The 21,132-nt window shown below is 36.9% G+C and overlaps 1 protein-coding gene across 6 annotated transcripts in view; it reads left to right on the top strand.

Moving 5' to 3' along the window:
* Positions 1 to 21,132, top strand: part of PHACTR3 (phosphatase and actin regulator 3) — a 282,307-nt gene that overhangs the window by 253,730 nt on the left and 7,445 nt on the right. For all 6 annotated transcript variants that reach the window (XR_007950491.1, XR_007950492.1, XR_007950493.1 and 3 more), the window contains 3 exons: positions 12,013 to 12,068; positions 17,778 to 17,839; positions 19,689 to 19,829. Coding sequence is in view for 1 of the 6 variants with exons in the window: in XM_051976674.1 (XP_051832634.1) it covers positions 12,013 to 12,068; positions 17,778 to 17,839; positions 19,689 to 19,829 (259 nt within the window). In the remaining 5 variants the exon portion in view is untranslated. The remainder of the gene's footprint in view (positions 1 to 12,012; positions 12,069 to 17,777; positions 17,840 to 19,688; positions 19,830 to 21,132) is intronic.

The raw sequence follows: 21,132 nt of genomic DNA on the forward strand, positions 1-21,132 counted from the left end.
AGTGTTTGATTTGTTGTTTTGTTGATTGCCTAGACTCTAGAAAGTGAAGGCAAAAAATTAATGCCAATTAAACTTAAAAGTGTGGCCTGCAGCTGATTAACATTTATCAGTCCATCCCTAAATCCCCAAAGTAGGTTTAAAACTAATCCACTATGCTGGGACAGTTAGATAATATAGTAAATAGTGTTTTGGGGCCTGTAGTCAGGAAGACTTATCTTCCTAATTCAAATTTGACATCAAATACTAGCTGTTGACCCTGGATAAGTCACTTATCCCTGTTTGCCTCAGTTTTCTCATCTGTAAAATGAGCTAGAGAAGGAATTGCAAGACACCCCAGTGCTAAGAAAACCCCAAATGAGATCAAATTCAGATACAACTGAAAAATTTACTGAATCCTAGATATAAAGCTCAGAGAGACTCAACTCTTCTACCTATTCTTGTCTTGATGATTCTGGACAAATCCTTTTAGCTTTTCTGGACTTAATGATTCAATTCCTCACTGTGCTAATTAGTAATCATGGTTTAAAACTTAAGAAACTTATGTTTTATGTTCTCTTGGGAACCAGGGTTTAAAACATACCTGATATAGCTCACTGTCTTCAAAGTCAGTCAAGAGAGAGTACGGTATCTGATAACTTAAGAATAAAATGCTAAAACCAAAAGCCAGAAAGAGTAGTCAAATGACTTGTCCAGAGTCACCCAGCAAGGCAGCAAAATAACACAGTAGATAGATAGAATGTTGGGTCATGGCTTTGAGGAAATCAGTTATATTATTTCTCTTAGATCTATTTTCTAGGTCAATTGTTTTTTCAATGAGAAATTTCACATTTTCTTATTTTTTTAATCATTTTGTAAATGCTCTAATACCATGGGGTAGTAGATAGAATGATGTAAGTTGTATAAGAAAGACTTAGAGTTTAGTTTCCATTTGCTCAATTCCAATTTTTAAGAAATTTTTTTTCAGTGAGTTTTTGTACTTCCTTTTCCATTTGACCAATTCTATTTTTAGAGAGTTATTTTTCTTGGCAATTTTTAAAAAAATATCTTTTCCCCTACTATTGACTTCTTTTTTTCATGATTCTCTTGCATTCCTGTCACTTGTTTTTCCAATTTTTCTGCTACTTCTCCAATTTGCTTTAAAAAATCCTTTCTTATGTTCTTCCAGGAACTTTTTGGGGGCTGAGACCAAATTATATTTTTTGAGGCTTCATCTATAGCCATTTTGACACTATTGTCCTCTTCTGAGTTTATGCCTTAATCCTCCTCCTCGTTATGATAGTAACTTTCTGTAAGCCAAGTTTATTTTCTTCCTTTTTGATAATTTTTTCTCCCTTTTTTTGTGACAGTGTTTTTATAGGTGAATTGGATTCCGGTCTTTCACTGTCCTAAGCTTTTAGTTCTGAAGCTAAGGATTTTACTGCTGATTTTTACTGGCCTTCAGAACTTAACTATTTATGGAGGATAGGCTTCCCTTCTGGCTTATACCAGTGGATAAGGTCTCCCCATAGATCTCTCCTGAGTGTGGAGTTTAGCTGTTGGCCTGCCCCAGGTGTGAGGGCATTTTTCTGGGTTCCTATTGTATCAGTCTTTCTGGTGACAGCACTGGAGGATGGATTTTATTGTTGATCTGCCCCAGGGATGGAGCCCTGATATTGGATTGCTTATGGAAATGGGATCTTTCTGCTGGCAGGCTCTAGGGGCAGGGTCTTGGACAGCCCAGAATGGAGCTTCACTATTAGGAAGGAATCAAAGGTCTTACTGGTGGGTTGTGCTAGAGTTGGGGATCAATGGAGTTGTTATCTTGCTGGGGTAGCTACCTTACTGTGCTTGCCACCTGGCCTAGAGGACTGCTAATTTGCAGAGGGGAGGGGAGGGCCTCCATGGTAGTTTTCTTAATTAGTTAGTAATTACTTAGTTAGTAATAATGGTTAAAAACTTGTCAGACTTATGTCCTATGTTGCTCTGGGAAACCAGGGTTTTTTTGAGTCATGCTTAGTGTGCATAGTTCACTGTCTTCAGAGTCAGCCAAGAGTATAGTAGTGGAAGAGTTAAGGGGAAAAGACTAAAGCCAAAACAAACAGCTGGGACAATAGGGGATAATCTCCTGGGATGGACTTTAAAAAGCTTCAGAGGTTTTAATTAAAAATGACCGTTTTCAGATATTTTGAAATAATTTTTTTAAATTTGCAAATGCTCTAGCACCATAAAGTGGTAGAGTAATTGAAGTGTGGTACAAGAAAGATCTTAATGCTTAAAGACTGCATTTGATATTCATAAGCTATGTGATCATTGACAAAGTGACTCAATTTTTCTGAGTGTCAGTGTCTTCATCTGTAAAATAGGGATAACACCTGTAGTTCTAGTTATGGATGAGATCATGAAAGTAGAACACTTTATATAAGCCTTGAAGCACTCTGTTAATGTCAGTTGCCATCAATGTAAGTGGTTTTGTGTCTTTGGAATGAGCAGGGGTTTGAAGAAGAAACACTCTTGAGTTTCTGGGGCAATATTCCATTGATGATAATCCCTATTTCCAAGTTCATTTGACCAGAGATATAAGCCACTTCCAATTGGAACCTTTGCTTTCTTCCCTGTCATACAACAAACTTTCAAGGTAAAATGTAGTACAATGGAAAGACCATTGGCTTTGGAGACCAAAGATCTGGGATGAATTCCAAGTCAAGTAACAACCGCCAAATCCCTTCTGTGAACCTCAGATTACTCATCTGTAAAATGCAGAGAATATTTGCAACTATATCCATAATTTTTTTTCAGAAATATCATGATGAAAGGCTTTTGTGTGAAGCATAATGCACTATAAACACCGAAGCATAAATTATTAATAATTTATGACAACAATAAATGCATTTACCCAAGAAAGAACATGATGGAAGAAATAATGAATACTTTGGAATATGCCGCTTACCTTGTGATACCATGGAAGACATAATTGTTCTCCCCCCACTTGAAATAACCATGGAGGACATAGTTGTCTATCCCCACCAATCATTCTATATTTTTTACTCTGGGTTCTAACACAGATCCTATGGAATCCTGATTTTTTTAAATCTCTGTTTCTAAATACTGAAAACTTATAATAGTTTGTTTCAGCCTTAATGTGCCCACCCTGTCTCAGTCATTGATATTTATCATCATCATCATCATCACCGTTATCCAATTATGCACCAATTTTGGTGCAGCCTCAGTCATATTGAGACCAGTTGAAGACTTTAACTTAAAAATACCAAAGTCTCTCATTGCATCCAGGGCTATCCTGATCTGTATCTGGCTACTGGACCCAAATGGCTCTGGAGGAGAAGGTGAGGGAGATGACCTTGCATAGCCCTCCTTCACTAAATCCAAATCACTTGCATGTTATAGTATCACCTTCCTGATATCATGAGTCTTTTCAAGAACAAAGGGCAAACAGCCAATTATAGAATATTTTTCTCACAATATCCTTCTGAGATAGATTACTTTTTTCCCCCCATTTTACAGATGAGAAAAGTGACATTGATAGAGAAAATTTTCCAAGGTCACATGCCTTGGAAGCAAACCTCAACTTTAGAGGTCATTCTCCTAAATCATGCTACCTTATGGGGGTGATACTTATATCCTCTGTGGTGAATTTAAGAAGAAAAAAATGATGAAAGGCTTTTTTGTTTTGCTTGGTTTTGTTTTTGTCTCCATGAAACATTTGTTTTTCTGCAGAGCCAAAAGTACCCCTTGGGTTGAGGCGAATACATCAGTTCAGTCTCAGCAAACTCCTAAACAATGTTCTCCACTCTGAAGTATCTTGGTCTCTGGTTAACAAAGCTCAGTCAGAAAGAACAAAAGCTAGATGGGAATAGAGTTCAGATGCTACCTGCAGTTAATATATATGTATCATTTGTGGCCATGCTATTGGGAAACCTTTGGTCTTTCCATTTCCATCTGGGAGAAGACGAACATTTTGTGCTAGAATAAGTGTAGGCAGCAGCTACAAACCAGGGTGCTTTAAAAAAAGTTATTTTCTATGTGATGTCAATCTAGTGAAGCTATATAAATATTTTCACAGAAGAAGATTTTGGAAACACATAAAATTATGAAAGAAAGCACTTATATTGAAATAAAGTTATCAAAATATTTTTAAAACTAGACCACAGACTCTACGTTAAGGACCCTTATCTTAAACCATCAGTCCTTATCTCTTTCTACAGTGAAAATTCTTTTTAGAATTCAAAAAGAAAAAACAGTTTTATTGAGGGTTATGTGTGTATGCATACATGCAGAAGAGCTATACCCACAAAAATACTTGGAGGTTTCACAGAAGCTATGCCCTGGCGTGCCCTGCTGGGCTAAATCATAGGTTTATCCTATGGAAAGTACTCACTATAATTCAAAAATGTCAGTAAAGCCAGGGTTCCTGTTGGTTGGTTTAGATGTACATTCAAGATAGCCTATGAGATTTCCTTTCTTGAGATCTCTACAACTGAATTAGGAAGCTGAATTCTTTAGATATTATCATCTTATATATTGATAAATTGAGACTCAGGGTGGAGTAAAATGAGGGGGACAGTAGGAGGAAGGGAGAAAAAATGGAAAGAGAGAGAGGGAGAAAGTGGGGGGAGAGAGATACAGAGAGGTGAGAGAAAAAAGGAGAGAAAAGGAGAAGGGGTGACTAAAATCATTGAAGAAAAAGTTTTCTCTGATTTATTTATAACTTGAAGTGGAAGCTTGGAGCTAATGTCCCCTTAAGAATCGCTCAACTTATCAGTGCCCTTCCTAATATATGGTACCCAGACTCGAATATAATATTTCAAATACAGTCTGACAGGAATGTTATCAAGGAACTTGAGAGGTTTATGTCACATATGGGGAGAAGATTGGTAAGGGCAATAAAGAATCCTGGGAAGGAATTTGGCCCAGAATATTCAAAAGAGAGAAACTTGGCAAATGATGTCCAATCAGACTTTTCTACCATAAATGCTCAAGACCCTTGTGGAAGAGAAGATGGCTCACAATGACATTATTAGCAAACATCAAAATTACTCAGTACAAACAGGCTTTTGACTTTAGTGTCTGTCTTGGATACTGAGGATTTCACTATTAGGGAAAGTAATGCCTACTTGAGGATTACTTCCAATATTTGTGGATTGGAAACAGTTTTCTGGCATCCTCACTATGAAACATAGAAACTTTTCTAATCATGACCCAAGCCTCTTTACCCAGGTATGCAATGATGGTGAATGGGGCATCTGAAATTGGCATGCTATTCTGGTAGCTATGGATTCAAACACTTAAATTGACCTCTCAAGATACTGATAGTTATTCTTAGCTAATGTAAATTCAGGCCATTGTAGTCATTTTTCCTCACTTTTCTCAGATGGATGGATGCCTTTATATAAACAAGTAAATAAATGGGGAGAAAGGAAGGAAAGGAAGAAGAATAGTAGGGAAAAGGAGAGGTAGAAAAAGAGATGGAGACAAAAAGACAAAAAGAGAATATGTTTCTTTTCTTGGTACTTCTTCCGCCTCCACATAACTGTAATTAGCTACAACACATACAGACTTTTTCAGATAGCTTGAATCAGAAATGAGCTGAGGTTTCCCAAACTGTTTCTACTGTGGCTAACATGTCAGAAGCAAAGAGGAGGTACCTATGGCCTCAATCATTCTGATTGATGAAAGGATTTTTTTTAGTGAACCACAAAGGTTTTCTGTGTAAAGGAAGTTACAAGAGAAGTTTGAGTGAGATTCCTCTTGCTAGGATCTCATGAATTTAATGAATTTTATCTTCCTAGAACTAAATTCATTGGCAATGTCTTTAAATGTCTCAAAAGCTTAAAAAAAAGAGCTGTGAGTTCTGGGGCCAATCCAATCTCACACACACTTATTAAATGACCACTGCATGCTAAGAAATGTGATGGGATGAATGGAGAACCTAATTTAGTGTTGAATGGATCTGCATTGAGATCCTGCCTTTGATACCAAAAGGTTGTGTGACCCTGAGCAAACTTTTCTATGCTCTGAAAAATTCTCCAAAAGTGCAAATTGGAGAACACTTGCTAATTGGAAATTGGTAAAAGGAAGCTTTCTTACCTGGAATTAGTTATCTTCATTAATAAAATATAAAGAGAAAGTGCAAAGCAGCCACTGTCCTCCAGGAGCTTCCATTCTATTGGAACAAACCATACTATTTCTAAATATTACTTCCAAGTTGATAGCAATACCCAAGAAAGCATTTTCTGGGCCAATTGGAACTAATACATTCTTTACTATGCATGCTGACAATATGTTATTATATTAAAATTGGTCTGTGGGTCATTAAGAGATCCTTCCAAGAGCCTTGTCCAGTGTGAGTTAATATTAGTTAATTTGAGCATCAGAGACCTCAAGAATTACTTCTGGGTGGTAAGAGGAGAATCAAGGCAACTCTAAAGCAAATGCTAAGTGAGTTTTGGTTGGGATCTGTGTCTGTCCCCAGTTTTGTTTTTGTTTTTTTCCTTGCTCAAGATCTGAGATTCTTTTTTTTAATTTAATTTTATTTTATAATAACTTTATATTGACAGAACCCATGCCAGGGTAATTTTTTTTACAACATTATCCCTTGCACTCATTTCTGTTCCGATTTTTTCCCTCCCTCCCTCCATCCCCTCCCCTAGATGGCATGCAGTCCTATATATGTTAGATATGTTGCAGTATATCCTAGACACAATATATGTTTGCAGAATTGAACAGTTCTCTTGTTGCACAGGGAGAATTGGATTCAGAAGGTAGAAATAACCCGGGAAGAAAAACAAAGATGCAGATAGTTCACATTCGTTTCCCAGTGTTCTTTCTTTGGGTGTAGCTGCTTCTGTCCATCATTTATCAATTGAAACTGAGTTAGGTCTCTTTGTCAAAGAAATCCACTTCTATCAGAATACATCCTCAAACAGTATCGTTGTCGAAGTGTATAATGATCTCCTGGTTCTGCTCATTTCACTTAGCATCAGTTCATGTAAGTCTCTCCAAGCCTCTCTGTATTCATCCTGCTGGTCATTCCTTACAGAACAATAATATTACATAACGTTCATATACCACAATTTACCCAACCATTCTCCAATTGATGGGCATCCATTCAATTTCCAGTTTCTAGCCACTACAAACAGGGCTACCACAAACATTTTGGCACATACAGGTCCTTTTCCCTTCTTTAGTATCTCTTTGGGATATAAGTCCAGTAGTAACACTGCTGGATCAAAGGGTATGCACAGTTTGATAACTTTTTGGGCATAATTCCAGATTGCTCTCCAGAATGGTTGGATTCGTTCACAACTCCACCAACAATGCATCAGTGTCCCAGTTTTCCCGCATCCCCTCCAACATTCCGCATTATCTTTCCCTGTCATTCTAGCCAATCTGACAGGTATGTAGTGGTATCTCAGAGTTGTCTTAATTTGCATTTCTCTGATCAATAATGATTTGGAACACTCTTTCATATGAGTGGTAATAGTTTCAATTTCATTATCTGAAAATTGTCTGTTCATATCCTTTGACCATTTATCAATTGGAGAATGGCTTGATTTCTTATAAATTAGAGTCAGTTCTCTATATATTTTGAAAATGAGGCCTTTATCAGAACCTTTAACTGTGAAGATGTTTTCCCAGTTTGTTGCTTCCCTTCTAATCTTGTTTGCATTAGTTTTGTTTGTACAAAGGCTTTTTAATTTGATATAATCAAAATTTTCTATTTTGTGATCAGTAATGGTCTCTAGTTCATCTTTGGTCACAAATTCCTTTCTCCTCCACAAGTCTGAGAGATAAACTATCCTATGTTCCTCTAATTTATTTATAATCTCGTTCTTTATGCCTAGGTCATGGACCCTTTTTGATCTTATCCCCAGTTTTGTTTTCAAAGCACACAAAGTAGATTTTTACAAACATTTATATAAAGTAACTGCTAAAGATTGGAAATTCCCCAGTTAGTTTTTTTTTTTAAACAATATAGGAAAAGTCCAGAAGCTATAAAAAAGGCTTAAAAACTCTGTGTATTGGAGATAGAGAGAGCCTTAGCTTAAAATTGTATGAATGAGGGATTAGCAATCAGTTTCAATGCAGAACATGTCTACATATGAGCTTCCTTAGATTTTGGAGTTTAAAGCTCATTTGATCAAATCCTCTTGGTTTGCAAATTAGAAAACTGAGGCCAGCCAGGGGATAATTTGCCCATAGTCATTAAGAGCATAAGTCCTAGCAGCTCTGGGATTGAATTGCAGAATTTATAACTCTAAATTCAGTTATCTAATCTCAGATGAATGGAATAGGAATGAACTGTATATTCTGACTTGGAAAGTTAGTGTGAAAAAGAGAGGTTAGAGCAGAGTATCATAGAATTTTAGAGTTGAAAGAGATCCTAGAGACCATTTAGTTTTGTATCAGAGACATCAAAAGTCACACAACAATCTAGTAGAGCCAAGAATGGATCCAGAGGCTATTGACACCCAGGCCAGTCCACTTTTTTAAATGCCCACTTCTCTCCAGAGATCCCAAATCTATCAGGTAGAAGCTCCAGGTTGGGGAAATTTGCAGAGAACCCAGAGGGAAATAGTTGTTCCTGGGATCTGAAACATTCATTTCCCACCTGGTCTCTTTATTGGTTTACTTGTTTTGATTTGTCTTTCTGACACAGATTTTCCCTCCTGGGGAAAGAAGAAGATTTCAGAAAATAACATTGTGTCCAAATAAAGAAATCCCTGCCCCTCCAGCTTCCTTTTGACTAGGGTTACGCTAAAATGTTCTCTTATTGTTCCCATAAAGCATCTACTCACGAATGTCCAGTATATTCTCAATTTGTAATTGTTCTCAGCTCTTTCATGACTTGGAGAAGTCAGCTGTTGGTGTTTTGAGACCAGTATTTCTCTTGTGGCTACATTATCCAGTCAGATGCATTTTCTCCTTTTCTACTGACATTGCTTAATTGTGTGGTGTTTATTGTTTTTGCTTTAGGTCTTCCATGCTGTGGGTGGGTGTAGTGAGCTCATTTGGCATTTCTTTTGGTTTCCCACCCATCCACTCCATGCTATGACCTGAAGAACAGATGCTTTTGCTTATGGCAGCAATGACCTAACCATCTATGGAATAGGTATACTTTTGCTCTAGCTTCTGGATTTGAGCTTCATTTGGGCTTCATTATTCCTCTCTGGAAAGTTCTCCCAGGTTGCCAAAACTTTTCTGTATATGGGTTGGGTTATGGATACAAAGACCTTCCATCCTACCTACCTCTAGTCCCCAACATACACATACACATATATTAGAAGAAAGTAAGAATGGCAGAAGGTGAGGAAGTGGAGGAAAAAAAAAACCTAGTGCAGAGACAGATATTGAGACAGACAGACAGGAAATACAAAACTTGGGCATGGGAGCCTGGGTACTTCCTCAAATGAAGGTTAAGGGGGAATTTACCAATTGAAGGAAGAGGAAGCAGATCATGATTTGAATGAATTTGTTGATTAATTTATGCCGTAGATGTCAATATCTATTAGCTGTTAGCTGACACTGGGGAAAGAACATAGGATCTGAAATGAGAAGACCTGGGTTCTGACTTCAACTTTAACCCTTAGTTGTGTGAGCTTGAACAAGCCTTTGTGTGAGTGTATGTCCTTGTCTGTGTCTGTGGTCCTCAAGTTTATCATCTATGAAATGAGATAGTATTACCTACATTAATCTGTCCCAAAGATCCCTTATGAGTAAAAATATTTATAATCTCTGAAGGCACTATTTCACATGACAGTTATTGTTATCAGGTAGAGAGATTAACTTAATTTACTGAGCAGATGCAATGGGCAGATTCTTATAAGAACACACACAAGGATTTTGGATCAGCCAATTCTTATCTTTTCCCCCTAAAACCACTGCTCCCATCTTCTTCGCAGCACCTAAACCCGTTCTTAATCTATTTCAAATAGCCATAGTAACTATTAATGAGAAAGCTTGTAATATTTCAAATTTTCATGCCACATGTGAGCATTCTAAATTATCAATATCTCTTTTTTATTTAAAAAAGTTTTTAATTATATGTTTCCTATTTCTGCTAACTGTTGTGCTTTAAGGATCCCTACTTTATCTTCTCCCCCTACCCTTTCCTTCCCTCTCTATTCTTTTCCTGTATACAGCTTATAGCTTTGAATCATTTACTGCATCCCCAGAACTTGGATATATTCTTAAAGGAAATTATAGAATTTAGAATTGAAAGAAGCATTAGAGCCTAGTTCAACCCTGTAATTTTACAGATAAGAAAAATAAGATTGACCTAGAGATTCAAGTGACTTATTCAAAGTCACACAAATACTAAGTACAGATCCAAGATTTGAATCTAGACCTCCTGATTCCAAATCTATGGTTCTTTCCTCTATATCATGATGCTTCTTTCTTCCACTATCTTTATCCTATTTGAAAATTCCATTAAAATTTAAAAAAAAAAATCTGATGCATCTGGAAAGGGAGATTGGGGATTTGGACTGTTCTGACCACACAGAAGAGAATGCAGGTGTAAGAAATCCTGGATTCTTTGGAGACAAGCCCTCACTGAGCCATAGTTCTTCCTGTTCAGCTTGTGAACTAAGTATGTCCTTTCCCACCAAATTATAGCCAGTGAATTGTTGGAGGCAGGGAGAGGCATCTAGGGTTCAGTGATTATCATATAGGGGAAGTGGGGGAATTGTAAAAGCCTCCTACAGTGTAGACATGAAATAAATGCAGAGGGTAAAGAAGAGGGAGGAGGGAAAAGGAGAAGGGGGGGGAGAAGAAGAGGGAGGAGGGAGAAATATCCCCAGTAAATCTGAATGTTCCAACATGCAGGGAGGTACTGCAACATTCTAAGGATCATTCTTTGCTTTGTTCTGTGATGGGGATTCTATAGAAACTAAGTATTTCTGGAGGCAGCATCATCTGTGTAAGAGTCTGGTGGAAAACCAGATTCCACCACCCATTTATTGTATCCATAATGTTGAGCTGATAGCGGAAATGGGCTGCTTTGCTGTTCTGACCCTGTGCCAGCTTTATTTTGGTGACAATAAGAGGATCTTCAGCTTAGCATTAATTTTGACTAATTATTCCTCTCCTGACAAGTCTTTTATTTTCTGCTGCTCCCTCTGACTCCAGCAATAAAAAATGAGTTATAAAGACAACAGTAATGTGTCTTAATATTGCCAGTCTTCCTGCAGTCGACATAAACATTCCATGTCTGGGTCTTGGATGCTCTTCCTAAAACAGTCAGTGAATATGTGTGGGGGTGGGTGAACATTATATGCTTGGCTCCTATTAGCAATATTATCGGGGGGGAAGTCTCATTTGTTATTCAGGATGAAAGCATCCTGGCCCTGATCGTCTGATTTTGAGACTCAGTCTCCAGGCTGCACAAGAGAAGGCTGGCAAGTAAATGAGAGGCTACATTAGACACTCCCCTCTGCATGAGGTTGTAAGCAGTACAGGGTTTTCACTAGCAGGCAGTAGTACGGTGGAGGGATTGAGCTGTCAGTCAGCAGCAGGGAAATCTCTTACAGGTTTTCCTCCTAACCAGATTATCTTTTGTTGGAATATATCTGTGGTGACTGAGGGGAAAAAAGCAAGCAAGCCAGGACTAAGTCTTGCTGCCATTGTGGAGTTAATTGTTATTCAACAAAGAAGAGTTCTTGAATATATATACTATTCATTGTAATGTTTGTTACTGAATGAGGTGGATGTTGACTGGGGATGTTTGAGGCCTGTAGAATATGAAGATGAAGATGAAGAAGATGTATAAATTTCTTGAAAGGACTAAAATGTTAGCCTTCTAAACCACCAAACTTTCCTGAGCTACCGAGAGAAGTTTGTCTAGATTTAGTCAAGGAAGAACCACCAAAGATATAGCTTATTTGTTTTTTTATCCTCCTCCTGCTTTTTGGAAGGCAATTTTTGGAGGCAAGAGATCCACTTTCCTACCACAAATCCTGTGTGGATAAGTCAGGGAGGCACTATGGTACAAAACGTAATTTTGGTGTTTTTCCGCAGACGACTGAGCCAAAGACCTGCTGTGGAGGAACTAGAAAGAAGAAATATCCTGAAACGTGAGTAGCTTTTGATTCCTCCAGAGAGAAATCTTGTGTGTGTGTGTGTGTGTGTGTGTGTGTGTGTGTGTGTGTGTGTGTGTGTGCATGCGTGTGTGCGTGGATGTGTGTGTGTGTGTATGTGTGTGTTAAGACAACTGAATGAATCTGTCTTACTAGACTTCCTTGTGCAGAGATTCCAATTTTCTTCTTTTCAAAGATGAATATTCTACCAATATGTATGGTACTTAGTATGTCTAGTGTGATTTGAGAAACTTAGGTGTTTATGTGAAATCATTTGGGAAGAAAATGTGGAAAGACCTTTTAAATTCCATTGAAAGAAAAGTAATTTTTTTTTACTTGGAGATTTTTATTGCAGCTGTACTTTAGAAAAGTTAGTTAATAAATCTTTTCAAAAGAGTGGAAGAACTAACATCAGATTGGCTTACAGGACGATAATTGTAAAAGCAATTTTCTAGGCAAGTATTCAGGACTTTGTGCATTTTCTAATGTCCATAGAAATTTTAGATGGCAGTAAGGGAAGTGTTAACAAGTGTTGCAAATAATAAAAGGAGAGCAACACTTGCACTCACTTAAACCTGGAGGTTACAAGGCTTTTGAAATTCAAGGAATATTCAAGGAATAATATGAATTATAATATTTAGGTTTTTCCAAGAACTTTTCTACTGCTATCCAAACACTTCTCTGATTATGCCCACATGGTTATGTAGAATATGAATGAATAAAGAATATATGAGTAGGGATATATATATATATATATGTATATGTATATATATATATACATACACACACATACATACACACATATATATTCCCTCAAATTCATAGCTCAAAAGCAGGTCAAATCTCTATAGAGTCCACTGATAATAAAAATCTTCCCAGTATTTTAATCAGACAATTCTCTATACATCATCTAGGTAGTAGAGTTTATTTTTCTCTCATGTAAGCATAACAAAGTCATTGGCCACAAAGAGAAAGGTCCTCAGAGCTTGAATTTTAGAAGTGTATCATTTCCTTTTTTTGCATGTGCATGTGAGGACATTCTCTAAAGTTTATATTTTGTTGGTGGGATGGTCTTTTCTGGAATAAGACTTGATGTTGAATACTTTCATTAACAAGTTGACCAAGTGTTTTAGTAACCTGTTTATGATTCATTCCTCAAAACTTATATCCTTTGATATTTTTGTATCCCTTGATGATTCCTTTTCTTACTATTCATATGTAGCATTTAAGAACTAAACATTTTGGTGTTTATAATTAAACTTAAAAAAATTTGAGCTATAGAATGTTTGAGCTTGAGAAAAAAAGGGGTTGTCAGAGTAGTATAAAGAAAGCCCTAAGGAATAATGCTTTCCCTTTTGTCAACTCAAGTAGCTGACAGGATGAAAAAAAAATTCTACATTCTTACCATTGATTGTGAAGAGCAGGCAGAGAGTGGAAACTATGTCAATTATATCATTTGTTTAAAAATATGATTTAGCTCTCTAATTAAGCATGCTTATCCTTAAAACTCATTATAAATACAGGTCCAAGAGATTCATGACTTATATGGGAAAAGCAGTTGACATAATCCAAGGTCCATAGGCCAAAAAGCATATTTCCATTGTAAGATTCTGACATCTTTCTCACTACTGTGAGTGGTGGAGTTTAGTACTTTTTAAAAAGCACAGTCCTTATAATTGTGTTCTTGTAAATGCTAGTCTTAAATATAGCCACAGAGCCAGATCAACTGAATACACAGTATTCATAGGAACTGCATGCTTCCTCCCTGTTCAAAGAAATAGTAAAATAATGGATTTCCTCTTCTGTGACCATGGAAATCTAGCTACAGATAGTGACTTCTCTCCATTGTCTTCACATAGACTAGTCCTTAGCTCTGAAGCATTCTGAAGAACCAAGAGTAGGAGTTGCTGAGAATTCCACTACTAGAGATTTTTCTTTTTTTTCCCTCCTTTTGTGTGGGTGTGAAATGAGATACCATATATGGTATTAGCCCTGTTGAGAAGCACTTTCTTTCCTGATGCATCAGGTAGCCAGCTCTCCAGAGGACTTTCCTTACCACATTTTATTTTCTGACATGTAGATGATTTTTTAGGATCATCTATCTGTCTGATCCCCGCCATGTACAGGGGACACATGCTGATAATGCCTCCCATTTCTGTAGCACTCTAAAGTTTACAAAGAGATTTCTTTACAATAACACTATGAGGTAGCACAAGGATTATCCCCCTTTTACAGAAAAGGAAACAGTGTTGAAAAGGGAGGACTTGTCATAAAGGAAATAAATGCTAGAACTGAAATTTAAGTCCAGATTCTCATGCTGCAAGTCTGCTAATTTTCCTATTATACCACCTCATCATGTAAACTATGTCCCAAGTCTTATATGTGAGGGACGTACAAATATAATCACTGATAAATACTCTGTTGGAACCAATAGTACATTAATAAAATATCAAAGAAGATAATGGGGCAGGGAAAAATTAATTCTGCCAAAGCTTGCTTTTTAAAAAATGCTAGCAGGGAGAAGCTCCACTGTAGAGTTTCTTCAAAAGAATTCATAATTGCAAGCTTGTGTTCATGTGATGTATGCAATGACCTGGCCTGCGAAGATCAAATGAATCTGATTTCACTTAATTACTTTCAGGTAATGTTAGACATGTCCATGAAGAACCCTTAAGTGCTCCCCAATAGCAAAAGATTCATTTTTTTTTTATCACAAACCTCTGTAGAAGGTTTCAGAATGAAATTTTACAAAGTCCCAATTTAGTATCACTTTTTTAACAAGCAGACTGAAAAATTTGTGACTGCTTTCCATCCATCACACAAAATCATTTTAAGCTCATCAAAGATTATGCAGTTTATCTGATCAATACAATGATTCACAACATTTCTAGAGGACTTGTCATGAAAAATGCTATACATCTCCAGAGAGAGAGAGAGAGAAAGATCTGATGAACTCGAGTACAAATTGAAGCATATATTTTTTTTTTCTCTCTCTTCCCCAGCCCCCAACTTCTTGTATAATAGGCATTGTATTTCTTTACCTTTATATGGGTTGGGGAGGAGACTGAAGGAATAAGAGAATTTGGAACTAAAAATTAAAATACCCCCCAAAAGAGATTGTTTTTTTAAGAATTAATGACATAGCAAATTCCTATTTTCATTTGAAAGCAATTCTAAAACACTCAGCATTCAAAGATAGATCTTTAGAAGAGGATTACACAGAGGCATGTAAACCACAAAGCTTATTTTGGAAAACAATTTCTATGTGCTGCCAAAGGAAATCCTGCTGATTTACAGAATTGCTAGAGGCTCCATATCTCTTTTTCTAGGTCTCAAGCTATGTTCAATTCGTGAGCATGGATCTTTATTTAGTAACCAATAGTATCAGAAATAGAAAATCCATTATCTCATATCCCAGGGCAAGGCATACATTTTACACATATTATAGCTCTCCGGTCTATTTTTAGCTTCTGTGTACAGGAGTGATCATGGTTTGAATGTTAACTAGTCACAACTCTCAAAGCAAAGCCAGTTTAGGTCTAGGATTTCGATTTTGTTTTGTTTTAAGACAACTGTGACAAAAATGCCAAGGTTTTAGTTGTAATGGGCTGAGGCTTGAGTTGATGCACTGAGGTCCCAAGCACATGAGGCTAAATAGTAATTGGACCATACTCTATTAATAGATAAGCTTGGAGAGAGAATGGCCCCCACCCACTCTTTGTGCAAGTCCTGATGTGTTGTATAGGAAATGACGATTTTGGTGGGTGGAGGCAGGGGAGTGGAGAAGGAAGGGGAGGAGATGGCTCAGTGGATAGAGCACCAGCCTTGAAGTCAAGAGGACCTGAGTTCAAATCCAGCCTCAGACAATTAACAATTCCTGGTGGTGTGACCATGGGCAAGTCACTTAACCCCAACTGCCTCAGCAAAAGCAAAAAGAAGAAGAAGAGAAACAAACAGAAAGGTCGTTGCAATGGCAATCCCAAAAGTCTCTCCTCCCCTTCCTTCTCCACTCCCCTGCCTCCACCCACCAAAATCGTCATTTCCTATACAACACATCAGGACTTGCACAAAGAGTGGGTGGGGGCCATTCTCTCTCCAAGCTTATCTATTAATAGAGTATGGTCCAATTACTATTTAGCCTCATGTGCTTGGGACCTCAGTGCATCAACTCAAGCCTCAGCCCATTACATCAAGCAAAAAGAAGAAGAAGAGAAACAAACAGAAAGGTCGTTGCAATGGCAATCCCAAAAGTCTCTCCTCCCCTTCCTTCTCCACTCCCCTGCCTCCACCCACCAAAATCGTCATTTCCTATACAACACATCAGGACTTGCACAAAGAGTGGGTGGGGGCCATTCTCTCTCCAAGCTTATCTATTAATAGAGTATGGTCCAATTACTATTTAGCCTCATGTGCTTGGGACCTCAGTGCATCAACTCAAGCCTCAGCCCATTACATTTAGTAGTGGAAGCAATTTTGTCTGTCTCTATCCTTAAAATAAAATTTGAAAATAAAAATTCTAATAAAGCCCCATTCCCTCTGAAATCTTATTAGCTTCAAGTTGCAGCTTAAGAATAAAAATTTTTTAAAGCAATAGATATTGGTCAAATTGTAAAAAATGTATATTGTACCTGATTTTCTTAAAAAGAAGAATAATTTCTATAGTTCTTTCAGATTTGGATGAGGGGGTAGATCACAGATTTTGAACTTGATGGGATCTTTGATATCATCCAGTCTAAATTCTCACTTTATAAATAAGGAAAGTGAATCCTAGTGAGGTCATAAAATAGTAAGTAGCAGAGTTGGACATTGGATTCAGATCCTTTGATAACAGATCCTTCACTCTTCCTAATCTGGACTGGGACTCAGGAGACCTGGGTCTTTGGATACTCCAGTCTTTTAATGGATAAGCAAACTAAAAGTCATAAAAAGGAAGTTATTTGCTTAAGATCACACAAGTATTAAATAGTGGGCCTAGCGGTGAAATCAAAAGTCTTCTCTTATCAGTCAATAAATTAAGTACCTAATATGTGCCATGTTCTTTTTCAGTCATATCTGACTCTTCATGACCTCATTTGAGGATTTCTTTACAAAGATATATAGAGTGGTTTGCTATTATTTTCTCCAGTTCCTTTTAGAGATAGGGAAACTGAGGTAAACAGGACTAAGTGACTTTCTCTGGACCACAAAGCTCTAGGCCAGATTTGAATTCTGAGAGATGAATCTTCTTGACTTGAGGCTATTTACTGAATTTTCCCCTGTACTTAGCTCAATATTTTTGCTACTTCTGCACATTCCTTCCCCTTTCTAACTCTACAGCTTGCTAAGTATGGAAGTCTTGGACAATTTTTCTTTCCTCTGAGACTCAGTTTCCTCATCTGAACTAAATGATTTCTCAGATCCCTCCCTGCTTTAAAAAGCTATGATTCTATAATGTTGAGGATGAAGCTGATTCAGCTGACAGCAGCAATGGGCACTCAATGGAGAGGGATTGTTGGAGGTTCTGGCACTGTCCATAACACTTAAAGCAAAAATTCCTTTAGAAAGACCCAAGAATGGCAGCATACACCAATATTCTGTGATATTCCAACTTATAGTGATGTTCAACAGAAAGGTTGGCTGTCCTGGAAGCAATTGTTTTTTGTTTTTTGTTGTTTTTTTTTTTTAAGTGAAAAAAATTTTTTTTATCTTTCTTTGTATCTTCCACAGAAAGGAATGATCAGACAGAGCAGGAGGAAAGACGGGAAATCAAACAGCGATTGACCAGAAAGGTAATCAAACCTATCCTACTTTATTTCTTTAGGAAAATATAGCACCAAGTTAATTGAAGTAGTACAGAAGTTTCTGACCCTGTTGTTAATTCATACAGGATATATATAGGTCTCTGTGATCTTGATGGGGAAACACAGTGTAAAGTATGGTATCAACTATATTGAAAGAATTTGGCTATCTCTGAAAATCCACTCCTTAGAGCACTACAGAAATAATACCTACTGCTTTGCTCCTGGGGCCAGAACTCCCCTGGACCACAGCTGTGTTCACGCATTAATTTCACTTGTTAACTTCTCAAAAAGGAGCAAATTGAAGTCTAATGTTTTCAAGACCCATCTTTAAAAATTCCAGAACTATCCGCAAATAAATTAAAAAACAAAACATTGTTTTGAATATGGAAGGGCATAACTGTAGTACAGAGCTCATTTTAATTGATTTAGAAACTTCTGTGGTTATACAATATATAAATAACAACATTAACAACAATAATTCACAATTGTTTTATACTTTAAGATTGGCAAAGTGTTTTTGAGCTTCCTCAAAAATCCTGTGAAGTGAATACTTTACTAATGTTTCAAATTAGGAAACTGAGGCTTAAAGCTTAACTCAGCTAGGGTCCCACAGCTATTAAATGTCTGAAAGAAGATCCCAGTCTAGCTCTTTCTAACTTTAAATCCAGCATTCAATCAGCAGGCACCTAGTAAAGTGTCTGCCAAACACTGTGTCAATTATTGGGGCTATAAAGACAAAAATGTAATGGTCTGTCCCTAAGGAATTTATGTTCTTTATGGAGAGCCACCATGTACATATAGAAGTGGGGGGCAATATAAACATGTTGCCTCTTTATGATTTTCCTGGTGATAGTGTTCTTAAGTTTAGAGGGGGGGGTAACGGAAACATTGCTCCACCTGTTTCAGAAGGTGATCAAAGTTAAAATTTAGAGGGATCTGTTATGAGCTTAGTATACTATTAAATCTTGAAACTGCAACGATTAGAAATGTTAAATTCAGTGCTGCTTCACACTCTACCTCCAACTGTATCACAATCATAAAGTGCTCTTTTGTCTGTTTGAAATTAATGGATCAGACATAGCTAGATGGTACAGTAGATAAAATATGGATTCTGGAATTAAGAGGACCCTCAATTTATATCCAGTGTCACACACTTAACACTTCCTATTTGTGTGACTTAACCATAATTGAGCAAGTCATCCCTAATTGCCCACAAAAAAAGGGAAGAAAAAGAATGAAATTAATGGGTCATCCTATATGTTTTGGAGTTAAATTATTAAATATACAATACATTTATGACCATGGGAAAAAAAATTCTTAGCGTGGTACTTTTTCTTTGGGAAGTAACCTTTTCAACAGAGTGGTACTTATTCCTTGGAAAGTAACCTTTTCTGCCACATATTCAAAATGTCTATGAATGTGGCATTTAGTATTTGGCAACTATTTCATGGGTTGCTTTAACCCAGAAGCCTCTGTAATGCAGTTACACAGATTCTAGTGCCTCTAGTAATGCAGGTGCCTAGATTCTAGTGCTTGCTTCATACTCAAAGCTGCTCTCACTAGTACAAGTAGGCAAGACTCATGTTCCCTTTGCTGAGTTTTGGAAACCTTGAGGGCTTCATTCTGCCTTGGAAGTGATCCTACGTTCTCTTTTTAAAGATATTTTCATCCCTTAAACCTTCATTTTATTTTTCATTTAATTTTAAGTTCCTGTTTTCATTTTCCATGAAATTTAGACATATTGATGGTAACAAAATCTTGCTCAGAATAGTTTTTGAAAAATAAATTAACTGGTTTTTTATTATTTATTAATTTTTGCTTCATTTATTTATTTTAGCTGAATCAGAGACCCACAGTTGATGAACTGCGAGACAGAAAAATTTTGATCCGATTCAGTGATTATGTGGAAGTAGCAAAAGCACAGGACTATGACAGACGAGCAGACAAGCCTTGGACAAGATTATCAGCTGCAGATAAGGTACAGGAAAACCTTTCAGAATTGTAAGTGGGGCAATATCTTGCAATCTGTAAGTCAAAAGTGAACATGGGATTCTGCCATTTAGATTACTTCCGGAAAGTAATTTTAGAATTCATGGGATCATAGCATGAGAGTTAAAAACAAAACCTAAGAGGCCATTCTAATCCAGCCTTCCTCATTTTAAAGACAAGAATAGCAATGTCCATTTAGATTAAGGGACTTGCTGAAAGTCACCCAGTTAATAAAGAACATTTAGGATTTTAACACAGGAAGGCCCCCAAGGTCACCTGGAGAGTAAATGACTTAGTGCAGTCCCATTTTACAGATGAGGAACCTGTGGCTCAGAAAAGTTAAATAACTTTTCCAGAGTTACCCAAGTAGTAAGAAGCAGTCAGGATTTTAACCCAAGACCTTTCACTCCAAACCTAATTCTTTTCACCATATTATAACAGTAATATAAAATTTCTCTGTGTCTTCATTGTGTTAATATCTCCCATCCAACCCATATGCTATGTCATCTTACCTTTATTCCAGTATTATCTATTCTTCCTTATGGTTAAAGATTCTGTAAATTTTTTACTTTAACACTTCCAAAAATCCCTGATTTCTTTAATATTGTTTTCTAATACGTATCAATATCTTCTTGATATAGTAGACCATCTCATGAATTGCTCTTGCAAAATACACATAACAATAAATCATCTGCTAACCAAATTTCAGAGAGGAGCCATCTCCACACTTAGATCGTTGAGTTCTTTGGTGAAAGATACATATAATTCATATCACTGACCTGGAGACTCAAATCTCTTCCAGTATAGAAGGCTAAGTGAGGTTTTGTGCTGGCATATCCTTTGGGAATCCAAGGCTATCTCTACTTCATGATAAAACTTGGAAAGAGAACTTGGTTAGAGGAAATGTGCTTTTCTCTCTCTCTCTCTCTCTCTCTCTTTCTCTCTCTCTCTCTCTCTCTCTTTCTCTCTTTCTCTTTCTCTTTCTCTTTCTCTCTCTCACACACACATATGCAGCAGCCTTTCATTTGGAAGGGAGAGTAGGAGAGAAAATAGACTGATGATTTCCTTTATGCTATCATCAAATAAAATATATTCTTTTGAGAAATGCAAGGGAGAAATCCCTCCTTCTTCTACTCCTTTGAAATAGAAACTACTTTCCCTATAGTTGGAGTGTAGGACAGGAATATACTGGCAATTGTTTTAATCAGCTCTTCAAAATCCCAGGGCAGATTTTAAAGTTTAATATGCATTATTAACATTTTCTCTGTCACTTCCCTAAATCTAGACAATCA

This window comes from Antechinus flavipes, chromosome 2 (assembly GCF_016432865.1).
Source record: "Antechinus flavipes isolate AdamAnt ecotype Samford, QLD, Australia chromosome 2, AdamAnt_v2, whole genome shotgun sequence".
NCBI lineage: Eukaryota > Metazoa > Chordata > Mammalia > Dasyuromorphia > Dasyuridae > Antechinus > Antechinus flavipes.